Here is a 12,047-nt window from a genome sequence, read left to right as displayed (position 1 = left end):
AAAAATGAACTTAAGTAATATATAAAAGTATCTGGCTTAGAATAAACATCATTTAAGCAGCATCTGCTATCATCATAGTTATCCTTTATCATAAAGGAGAAAACCGTGCATCTCTCTTGGATTTGTGAGGACAGTAACACCACAGACCCTGGGAGAGTATCAAGGTGCAGGAAGTACTGCTCCTGGCCTCCGGCTTTGTGTACTAAAAAGGCATGCTTGAGAGAAACATTTTTTTAAAAATCCCAGTCGCTAATCCTCATGAGTTAGGGATAAATCACCCGGTGTCAGTCCTCTACATAGAAAGAAGCATAGCTGAAGAAAGGACACTTTCAGTATGCCAGCAGTTTTTGGTGGTGGTAGGGGTGGTGCAGAGTGGGGTGGGGACAGGGAGTGAAATTGCAGAGTTCAGTCTTGAAAGTCATGTATAAACTAGTGGGTGTCCCTCTGCCCACCCCTTACGTCTATCTTGCAAAGCCCTGTCTGTCAGGATGCCCACTCTGCCTTTGGACTATAACACTGAATGCCTGTGTTACCATGTTTCCCATAGAAAGGGGACAGTGCTTAATGTTGGAAGATGTGGGTCCCACTTCTGGTTCCCATGGCCTCTTGCCTAGGGAACTCTAGGCCAGTTGCCTCATCCTTGAACTTCAAAACTATTCTATCCCCACATACCAGCAGCTGTTCTTTCCATGTTCTAGTTTTAGGAAAATGGCCTGAGGTCCAGGACTCACCTTGACCTCTTTTTCCTTCACTTTCAACACCCAGTTAGTCTGCAAGTCTACAAGACATTCTGTCTTTGAATCTTTGCAGCAACCCTAGTAGGTAGATACTGTTGACTTGATTATTCATATTTGTACATGAATTATTCATACAGCTGAAGGTTAACTTTTTAATTTCCCGATCATTTTCACTTATGCTACAGTAGCATCTTCTATCTGAGCTTCCTTTTCTGTAAACACTCTAGTCCAGAACACTGGTCTGTTTGGATCCTTCTCATGAGCCTTCATTGGCCCTGAGCTCTCCTGTGTGGCACTTACCTACATTTCTCTGACCCCTTCAAGGTCTTCCTTTGTGTCTAAGCCGCACTGGACAACCTGCAATTCCTAAACAAGTTATTCACTTTATTAAGTAGAATTAGGTTTGTCTGCAAGTGACAAGAATTCTCTGCCCACCTCTCAATACTAGTTTAACAAAATTAAGATATATTTCTCATGTAAAAGAAGTCTAGAGCTGGAATAGTGTTCCAGAGAGTCAGGAACCCAGACTTCTACTCCCTCGTGCATCTGCCATTCTACCATGTGACTTCCACTTCATGGTCCAAGGGGGCTGCTCAAGCTACAGCTATTACACCCACCTTTTGCAGCGGGAAGGAGGAAGGAACAAGGAAGGTCGTAACCCTGCCTCTAAGAACAGTTTCTGGGACTCAGGCTTGCTCACACACCATTGGCCAACATTTTGTCACACAGCCACACCTAGCTGTTGGGCTAGGAAATTTTTATTTTGGCTAGTCTTTGTTTTAGATAGCCTTGTGCTGAGGTGGACCTTGTTTCCAAGGAAGGAGAGAATGGGTGTGGGGTGGCACCTAGCAGCCTGCCGTGTGGTCTCACATCTGGGGGTGTGCACATTGCTCCTTCTGTCCAGGTCCTCTTCCCTCTCCCGCCTCAGTCCCTTGGCTCGGCCTGGCCTGGCCTTATCTGTCGCTCAGCAGTGGTACCTCGCGCCCATCCCCACTCTGGCGCCCTGTGGCTGCCTGGGGCTACTCAGCACCCCGTACACCTGCACAGCCTCTGGCCAAGGTGGGCCCACCACCAGTATTTCTTCTTTCAAAGATACGCTGAAGAAATGGGATTATGTTCTTCAGGCTCCCAGGGCCTTCCTACATCTGGGGGAAGGTTTGGGGATGGGGTAGCTGAGTGATCTTAGGGGCTCGTGGCAGACTGCCGCTCTTGGTTTACAGACCACCCATCCTCCCACAGTGGGACACTGTTCAGGTCTCAGCCTTCGTGATGGTGGGACACTGTTCAGGTCTCAGCCTTCGTGATGGTGAGTGATCGATGTGGAGCGGGCTTACTGTTGTGATTCTTGCTTTCAATTCCAGTCAGTTCTTGATTAGATTTCTGCCATCTGTTCCTCTCATTTTAAACCTGGGCAGTATCTCCCACATGCTTTTTAAGGTGACTGACAGCTGGTCTCGTGTATCAGCTTTGTCCCTTAAGAGGGACACAGCTTCTTTCATTGCTAAGCCTTCGGGCCCCTCCTTGGTCTTTCTCACTTGCTGCAGTGTCCCCACTGGATCCTCAGGACAGCTCCTGAGATAGGAGGGCAGTGTTATCTGCACTCAGACATGAGACATTTGCCCAGGCTAGCCCAAGAGCCGGGGAGCCTGAGAGTGTGGGGAGGAGAGGGGCCGGCTGGTTCCTCAGCAAGGTGCATGTGAGCCTTCCCCCAGCCTGGGGGGATTCTCTTGTTTAAGCGTATGCCATGGCCCCTCCACATGGGCCAACTACTTTGGTGTCCAAGCATAGATTCTGCCATCCAGTCCAATGTGGCAGAAACCAGTGTCTGTATTGGACTCTCAGCTGTCCTGGGTCTGTCTCCAGCATGCTTTGTAATAGTAATTACTATATGCTGGACTTGATAGGTGATTGAAGGGCTTTTCAGAGATCATTTTGGTTATATGTGATTATGACTTTAAACCTCAGCCCCCTGATCTCCATACGAGGCATGACCGCAGGGGACTCTACCCCAAGCCATGTTCACTCTACCCTTTCTCCAATAATCTCAAAAGTCTGAGTGGAACCCTTTATGCTATGTGGCTGATGGGTTATGACAAAATGTCCTTTAAGGTCCACACAGTTCCAGCTGTCATCTTTGCCTTCTCACAAGTGCTGCACCAAAACTTAGACACTTCTGGGGGCTCTGGGGCCTCAGGTGGCACTTACGATGCGTCAGGTACCACTACAAGCCAACACTCACATGTAAGCGTCCAGGTGACAGCCTGTCTGTTTCTTCCTGCAGTTGGTTACCACAGAAGCAGGCTTCCTCAAAGACAGTTTGTACAATGAAGGAATCCTAATTGTGTGGGACCCATCTATTTACCATTCAGATATCCCAAAGGTAAGTGGATGTCTATGGGAAATTGGGATTCAGCCACCTGTTTTCTATACATTTCCCTGATGTACTGGGTTTTTAAAGTTGTGGTTGAACTGGGCCACCCTGAGGGCTGACTGGTTCCATTTCAGGGCACCTCACTTTTGGATTAGTTGTTCAGGAGGATTCCTGTCCTATACCAGTGCTCTCCCTGGCCGCCCTGCATTGCCATGTATTTGTCTCCCAACTAGGGACTGTATCAGGAGTAGTAGTGGCTGGATTTCCCACCATCTGGGGTGGATTGTGTTCATGGAATACAGTTATTTCTGATGAGCAGTAGCAGGCATAGACAGTTGTTATTATCTCTCCTCTACACAATGTTACCATAATATTACTTGTCCCACACTTGTTTCCAGACACTTTTCATTTTACTCTTATAGCAACAGAAAGAAGTAGGCAGAAGTGTGGTTATTCCCATTTTACAGATGAGAAAAACAGAAGATGGTGGTGGTGGTAGGGTTATCTGCCTGGGACTTGATTTGCTAAGCAGAGGGCCCAGATCTGCAACATCAGCTTTTCCAGGGCAGGAGACAGAGTCGCAGTCCTGCTGGGTTCTAGCTTCTCTGGCCTCTCACTGTTTGTCACACAGATCAGCCGGCCTCTCCCTGGCATGGGCTGCAGGGGCCACAGGAGAAAGGCTTTAAGGAAGAGGGAGAGAGAACACTGTCCTTGGGAGACTCAATTCTCATGCTGGACACACGGGTAGCTGACAGGCTCTGATGATCCCTGGCACCCTCCTCTACCTACCTCAGTTTACAGTTTTGCACTGATCTCACTTACAACTGAAATTTGCCTGGGTCAGGTCAAGGACTGTGAGTCACAGCTGTGGCAATCTGGGTCCCAGTTTTCACCCCTTTAAAAAAGAGAGGTGGGGTTAGATAGGGCCAAGAGCCCCTCTCAGCTCTGATATCTTTCCCAGTCGGTGATCCTGAGGTCTGAAGCTGTTCCATGGTCACCAAGCTCAAATGTCCCTGTGAGCACAGGCTATGTGCTGGGTGCCCTGCTATCAAGTGAGAGCTGTGATAGGGAGGAGAAGCCTGGAGTCTATCTTAATGAAGGGTTGTCTCTCAGGAGTCTGCCTTGGTCCCTCCCCACCTCCCCTAGTCCTCAGAGGAGGATGACCGCCAGGGGCGGCAGCAGACCAACCCATTGCTCTCCTTGAGACCTCTTCCTTCTTTTTCAGTGGTACAGGAATCCCGACTACAATTTCTTCAATAACTTCAAGAGCTATCGTAAGCTGCATCCTGATCAGCCCTTTTACATCCTCAAGCCCCAGATGCCTTGGGAGCTGTGGGACATCATTCAAGAAATCTCCTCAGAGCAGATCCAGCCAAACCCCCCATCCTCTGGGATGCTCGGTGAGTCCATGTCTGAGAAAGAACTCTGGGGCTTGTCTGCAGAATAGAGTAGTTTTCTTCTGGGGTCTCATTCGTTTGTTCATTTACCAAACAGTTGCTAGCTTTTTGCTCTATTTTTATGCTGAGGCAAATTGCAACTAAGACACAGAGATCAATATGATAGAATCTTCTTCCTTAACTTCAGGGTGTCCAGTGGGAGCGTTCAGTCAGGTGTCTGAGGCAACATTCAGTTTGTGCCAGGAAAGCGTGACCAGCTCGGTGCCATAGGAGAGAGGACCCCTTCTAGGGAGACAGCCCGAGAACTTTGTGAACAGGACCAGGCCTGGGAAAGGGGAGGATCTGGCAAGTGAAGATGGAGTAAAAAGGGAAGCACAGAAAAGATGAGGCAGGAGGAGTGGGCTGGGACTTGGGTGGGGCCAGCCAGGCACCTACTTCAGATATACAATTTAAGGAGCTGCCATGAAATTCAGAAACAAATGATATCTTAATAGTGTCTTTAAAAAAATCACAGTGAAAAATTTCATGATAGACAAAATATTAAAATTTTAAATAAAGGATCAAGAATAATGTCATTATTGTCCTGAGCCATATTAGAATCTGAAGAAAATGGAACAGTCGATAATATTCAGAATTTCACCTAGTGACCACCCTGTCTGTGGCCCTGAGAGAAGACTGGGTGGTGAGGCTGCACTTGGTTTGGGGGTCACAGATGGAGTTGTGGGTGCCGATGTGGGGGTGGGCTGGGGTCCAAGCGCTGAAGGCCCTGAGTGCTGGCTGCAGACTTTCTTACTCCACAGCTCTCTGCCCTCATGGCCTGCCTGCCCCTCGCTCCCTCCCACTCTGAGTGCAGCTGGAGCACAGGCACTTTGTGCCAGATGCCCCCTGGCACTCACTGTCATCTGCCCACCTGCCTTCCCTATTAGACTGCAGCTCCCTCAGGGCGGAGCTGTGTTTGCCTCATCCTTGTGGGTCTGGCACAGGACAGGCCTGAGGTAAATGTTCTTTGAGTAAATGAACAAATGCTTTATTATCAGAGGCATTTCCTGATAGAGATGAAGGTGCTTTCAGTATCCCATCTGCTTTCTGCCTTTCTCTTCCACTTGTGCATAGGTGCCCTGGGGGTACTCCCTGGACCCCTTTGGAGAAGTAGATGGAGAGCATCCTAGGGACTCTCTCCTGTTGCCCTACTGCCTGCCTTTGCTTGTGCTGTCCCCTCCACCAGCAGCCCTTCCCCCTTGCCCCTCCCTCATGGCCAAGGCCCTTGCCAGCCCCCACACCCACGCTCTGGGGGCTCATGAGAGCCCGCTGTCATAGAAGCCCCCCTCCCCGCATCTGGAAGCACGGCTGCTGTGCCGTCATCGCTTAGTTGCGGATGTCTTTTCTCGCCCGTCACACAGGGTGGGGACAGCCAGAGGGGGTTAACAGGGCTTTCCCCAGGTCTCATTCTTCCGGAACAGAGCTGCTGTTAGCACTTTACAAGTCTGCTGTTAGTAAGAACTGTTCGTCATAAATGTTCCCTATATTGATGGTTGACAAGAGCAGTCTTAGAGCCACAATCTTATTGCATCTGAACGTAGCCTATGTGGTAAGGAGAGTGGGTAGATCGCCCCTTTGAGACAGGTGGAGAACCTGAGGCCCCGAGAGGGACGTGTCCTGCAGGAGATGGCTGAGCCAGGTGGGGACAAGCATGGGGGATGGGAGGCGTCCCCCACCTCTTGTTGGGTCTGCACCTCTTGTGTTCTGTACCCCTCATTGAGCGCACCACCCACCACACTCTCTCAGCTCCTCTCTCCTGCCTGACTGAGCCCATCAATACAGACGAGCGCATGCTCCTGTAACAGCTGTCCCCCTCCCACCTGAGGCACGAAGCCTTCCTTCCCCACACTGTTTCACTAGGTATGAGTGTAAGAAACACCTCCCAAATAACCAGCTACGAGGCTCATCCAAGATACAGACATGAGAGAAAGTAATATCTGCATGGAATGGTTCTGTCTCCTCAGTCACCTTGGTCCTCTCTCTTCATAGAGCTTATTGACAGTGATCAGTTCATTGGCTGATGGTGGAGCCCTTCGATTCATCAATGTTTAGGGAGGACCTGCTGGGCACCGGGCTCTGACCTGGGTGCTGAGCATACAAAGGGTCGTGAGCCCTGCACCCTGAGGAGCGGCCTGTTGGATGGGCTTACCAGAGCAACTCAGACTGGGAACACACTCAGACAGACGTTCTAGCAGACACCTCTCCAGCTTTCGGGGCATGAACTGTGGGGCTCCCTGGGCAGAACTCTGGGGAGCTAGGGTGGGCTGTTGCGTAGGACTCACCTCTGCTCTCCTCTCCAGGCATCATCATTATGATGTCGCTGTGTGACCAGGTGGATATTTACGAGTTCCTCCCATCCAAGCGTAAGACTGACGTGTGCTACTACTATCAGAAGTATTTCGACAGTGCCTGCACAATGGGTGCCTACCACCCACTCCTCTTTGAGAAGAACATGGTGAAGCACCTCAACCTCGGCACGGACGAGGACATCTACCTGCTTGGAAAAGCCACGCTGCCTGGCTTCCGGACAATTCGCTGCGGAGCATAAGCTCCCCAGCCAGGCCCCCTCACCCTCGTCCATCGGCATTTTACAGCCGGTCTTCTGGCCACCCCAGGCCTGGGAAGGAAAACTGTGTTCCTGAATAATCACAGCCCACACTCCAGGCAGCAAGAGCCCTGGGGCTTCAGAAACTCAAGGGCAGGGCCCCCAGCCCAGCCTGCCCTGTTGTCACGGGGGTGTGTGAACCCAGAGCCTCCTGTCTCACTCATGTATACCCGTTTAGCATTCCTTCCAGAGAGGGTCCTCCCACCCCCAACCCAGGTAAATGCAAGATCCGCCTTTCCCACCAGGGCTGCCAAAGCTGGTCTGCTTTCCTCACCAGAATAATGATGTTGTTGCGAACCAGGGAAACAGGAAAAAAGGTACAGTCTCCGTCCTCAAGTTGCATATAGATCAATGCAAGGGACCAGATGGATTCAGTGTGCTTGGTGCACTGGGGCTTGTGGGTGTGGGCTTGCTGTGTGGCTGTTTTTGCACCCAGGAGGGACCACACTCTTCCCGTGTCAATGGGCCATAGAGGGTTTCACAGAGCTGGGGGCTGTGCAGTGGATTTTAGAAGAGGAGAAACATGTTAAGCAGATTTTGTCTAAGTCATCTGAGATGTGTTTTCCTATCTGCCTTTATTACCTGTATTTAAGATCTGCCTGAGTTTACAGGCCAAGGCACTTTTTGAGGAAACCCCCTCCTCATGTCTGAGGCATCAACTGAAGCCCTATACAGATGCCAGGCAAGCCAGATGCCAAAATCCTGATTTCCCCAGGCTCGCCTGGCCTGAGCCTAGCCTAGCCTACCAGCTGGGTGTGCACAGCCTATCTAAGTCTTCCTTTCTGATGCCTACCCCCAAACCTCCTCCTGCCATCCTGTTTTTCCCTTTAATCTTACCCCTCCCAAATTACTTTCATGCATTTTCCATTTTAAAATTTCCTGACTTTTTTTTTTACCTTCATGGGCCTTTTGTGAAAGGCCTCTCAGGGAGTGGGAACATGGTTTCCTAGAACTTAAATGTTGCTCTCAGAGGTCAAAACCTTGGAGATCATGACTAATTCTCACCAGGTGTATCAAAGTGCTGTGCCCTTATCCCCGCCTGCAAGGGAGTAACATCAAAGTCTCCAGACAGAGGTCTCTCTGCTGTGGCCTGTCCACACAGACATTCTGGACCATTGTGCTAAGTCCCCTCCCCTAATGGGGAGCCACACTAGACTGGGCCAGGCTTCTGGCCTCCTGAGCTAGCCCCATGTGCTTATGGGTCTTGAGTGTTTGAGGTCCAGACCAGCTCTTGTGGAACTGGAGTACTCATTCATGGTCAAACCGCTGGCTTGTGCAGGCAGTAGAAAGAGCTCTGGAGTGAGAAGCCCTGGGTTTTCAAAGTGATGCTCCCCTATTACTTGCCATGCCACCATGGGCAAATTCTCCTCTCTGAGCCTATTTCCACATCTGTAAAATGGGTGGTGATCCTGCCTCACAGGTGCCATGAGGGTTACCTGGGAGAAGGCAGGTGCTCAGTGCACGCTGGATTCCTCCCTTCCTTTACTGAGATTCTGCCCTGTGCCCACACCTGGCAGCATCCTACTGTGAAGCAGGCCAGAGAGTGGGCTTTGTTCTCAGGGAATGTAATGTCCTATTGGGAGACAATAATACCTACCCTGCTTGGAACACCCTGGCAACCATCTGAGGGAGCGGAGTGTGCAGAACGTGTCCCTGCTCAGTCCTGATCTGCTCTGGGATGGGCAGAGCACTTGGGCCACTGGCCGCTGTGACTCTGGGCTTTTCCCACATCTCTGGGCTCAAGAATGCCTGGCAGTCACTGAATCATGAGCATGGAGTGCAGAGGGAAGTGGCATTCCATTGCCAGGAGAGATATGTTGATGTGGACACTGAGACTACACTGGGTAGATGCTAGCTTTTATGTGTTATTATTAAGAGATCAAGTTAATTTAATTGTGCTTTCTCAACCTGGAAACGGGTAGAATGCAAATAAGATGTGGATACTCTTGTTAGTCTGATTAAATGTTTTATATTTGTGACAGGCAATTTAAAAATTATGACTGTGTCCTGTAGGAAAGCCACTGTCTGTTCTGTTTTATTCAGTAGCCATCTGTTCATTCTATATCATGAAGTCCTCAAATCTTTCCATCTCAATCAAATAAGCTATTGATATTGGCCTGGAGTTGAGACGTCAATCTCAGAAACTTCTGCATCATGTCCTAAGCTATTTCTGAATTATCCAAAGATTATGTAAAATTTTAAAATAAATGATTGTTCAAAAATTGTATCCCTCTTTTCTTGTTAAGGGGACAACTCCTCATTGTCAATTCTTGTCTCCAAAGAGGACACAACAGGAATCCTGAACCCCCAAACCCTCTCCCATGAGCTCCTCTGCCTTAGCCTCTTGTCACTTCCACAAGAAAAGAACTCCTGCTTACACAGCAGGATATCATCTGTGAGACAGAGACTGGTTTGTTTTCTTCCTTTTGCTTTTGCTTGGATTCAAATGACAAAGCTGTTGATCATCCAACACCTCAAGGAAGGGCTGCAGGAGGACAGAAAGCAGAATGAAAGGAAGTTCTCGCCTTGGTTTCCAAAAGTTTAAAACCCTTAAAGGAACGATGTCCCAAGGGGATAGCCAAGTTTAGATATGGAAATTTCTGCCCAAACCTCAGGAGAATGGGAGTTTAAAAGAGGAGCGACAGACAAAGAGATTTCAATTAGTTTGGAAACTGAGATCTGTGCTTGCCAAATTTACAATAGCCTTAAGTCTCTGTTAGGTCCTTTCAACTGGTGAGCTGGGTTTTGGGGGCACCAGGCTTCTCTGTTTGGACCTTGCGGGGAGCTCCTGCCACCTCCACAGGTTGCCTTTTCCCTTGGGTCCTACTCTGGTATCTGCTGCTTATTTTAAGGCGTGTATGTTAGGGATGAGGGAGGAACAATGAGAACCCGGCTTCTTCTTTACCCTATCAGCCATTTAAGCAGAAGAAAGACACAAGTCACAAAGAGAAAGACTAATAGAGAGAGGTACTCACCTACAACCTCCATGCCCACCCCACCAATAGTGCCCTTGAAGCCCAACTCCAGGCTCTGTTCTTATAGAATGCTTCACACCCTGGCAAGTGGTTTACTCACACCAGTAATGGCTCCACAGCTAGAAGCAAGAGGCCGAGAAGGGGTACTCTGGGACTGCCACCTCACCTATTCCCAGCTCCTCACCCCCTGTGTGGCTTTGGTTTCTACTTCCCGTGTGACCCTCGGGGCAGCCTTTGAGGAATGTTCTGTGATGTATGGGGAGTGCATTATGGTCCCAGGGACACTTACCACTCTAACTGGGACAGAAACACCCTAACCCAGAAAATTCATCCCTATGGGCTGGCGTAATGGCATCAGTTGCAGGAGAGAAGGAAAGGCCTTACCTGCACCCATGACATCCCATCACCTGGTGCATTTATGCTGCCATCCAGTCCTTCTCAGGTCAGGATTGACTGGAAACAAGTTTATCATGGGAAGAGGAATTCTGTTCAGCCCAGCAAGTGCACAGTGGGCACCCACTGTGAGGCACTGGGAAACAATGACGAAGACCCCCAATACCTGCCCTCCAAGAAATCGGAGCCCAAGAGACTGGATCTGCCCTGTCTGTGTATGGTATATCAGGTTCAAGTGAGATAAGAGAGCTGCCATTTTCTGAAAATGAAAGTATGGTTATTGTTGTTAGGCTTGCATTTATAACTGCATAGAAGGAAAATACTATGAAAATGCCAAATATGAAGGAATATGATCATATAAGGTAAAAGCACAATAATGAAGTTGTAGAAGAAAGATTCATTTTGACTGGAATTTGTGGAATTTTAGTGGGTGACAGTCTTGAGATTGTCTTGACAGGCAGGATTCCTCCTTATTTAAGGAAAATGCTTTTCTGATTATAAAAGTTACAACTACTTAGTGTCAAAATACCAGATCATGAAGGGGAAAAAGTTCATCTTTTCCAAATATAATCCCTATTAGCAGTTCTCAAAGCTGCAGTAATCAAAACAGTATGGTACCAGCACAGAAACAGAAAAATAGATTAATGGAACATCACAAGAGACGACTCTACACATGGACATCACTAGATGGTCAACACTGAATCAGATTGATTATATTCTTTGCAGCCAAAGATGGAGAAGCTCTATATAGTCAGCAAAAACAAGACCAGGAGCTGACTGTGGCTCAGATTATGAACTCATTGCCAAATTCAAACTTAAATTGAAGAAAGTAGGGAAAAATATGAGGCTATTCAGGTATGACCTAAATCAAATCGCTTACAATTATACAGTGGAAGTGACAAATAGATTCAAAGGATTAGATCTGATAGAGTGCCTGAAGAACTATGAACAAAGGTTTGTGACATTGTACAGGAGGCAGTGATCAAGAGCATCCCCAGGAAAAAGAAATACAAAAAGGCAAAAATGGTTGTCTAAGGAGGCCTCACAAATAGCTGAGAAAAGAAGTGAAAGGCAAAGGAGAAAAGGAAAGATATACCCATCTGAATGCAGAGTTCCAAAGAATAGCAAGGAGAGATAAGAAAACCTTCCTCAGTGATCAATGCAAAGAAACAGAGGAAAATAATAGCATGGGGAAGACTAGAGATCTCTTCAAGAAAATTAGAGATACCAATGGAACATTTCGTGTAAAGATAGGCACAATAAAGGACAGAAATGGTATGGACATAACAGAAGCAGAAGATATTAAGAGGTGGCAAGAATACACAGAAGAACTATACTAAAAAGATCTCATGACCCAGATAACCATGATAGTGTGATCACTCACCTACAGCCAGACATCGTAGAGTCCAAAGACAAGTAGGCCTTAGGAAGCATCACTATGAATAAAGCTAGTGGAGGTGATGGAATTCCAGCTGAGATATTTCAAGTCCTAAAAAGATGATTACTGTTAAAGTGCTGCACTCAATATGC

At 48.2% G+C, this 12,047-nt stretch overlaps 1 protein-coding gene across 1 annotated transcript in view; it reads left to right on the top strand.

The window, feature by feature from the left end:
- The window catches only part of ST6GAL1 (ST6 beta-galactoside alpha-2,6-sialyltransferase 1), a 149,891-nt gene extending 140,504 nt beyond the window's left edge, over positions 1 to 9,387 (top strand). The window contains exons 6-8 of the mRNA XM_065943301.1: positions 3,019 to 3,117; positions 4,334 to 4,508; positions 6,845 to 9,387. Coding sequence (XP_065799373.1) covers positions 3,019 to 3,117; positions 4,334 to 4,508; positions 6,845 to 7,092 — 522 coding nt within the window. The 3' untranslated portion in view covers positions 7,093 to 9,387. The remainder of the gene's footprint in view (positions 1 to 3,018; positions 3,118 to 4,333; positions 4,509 to 6,844) is intronic.
- The last annotated feature ends 2,660 nt before the right edge of the window (positions 9,388 to 12,047 follow it).

This window comes from Muntiacus reevesi, chromosome 8 (assembly GCF_963930625.1).
Source record: "Muntiacus reevesi chromosome 8, mMunRee1.1, whole genome shotgun sequence".
In the NCBI taxonomy this organism is placed as follows: Eukaryota; Metazoa; Chordata; class Mammalia; order Artiodactyla; family Cervidae; genus Muntiacus; species Muntiacus reevesi.
The sequence above is the reverse complement of the archived record's forward strand: the minus strand, read 5'-3'. Positions and strand labels throughout refer to the sequence as shown.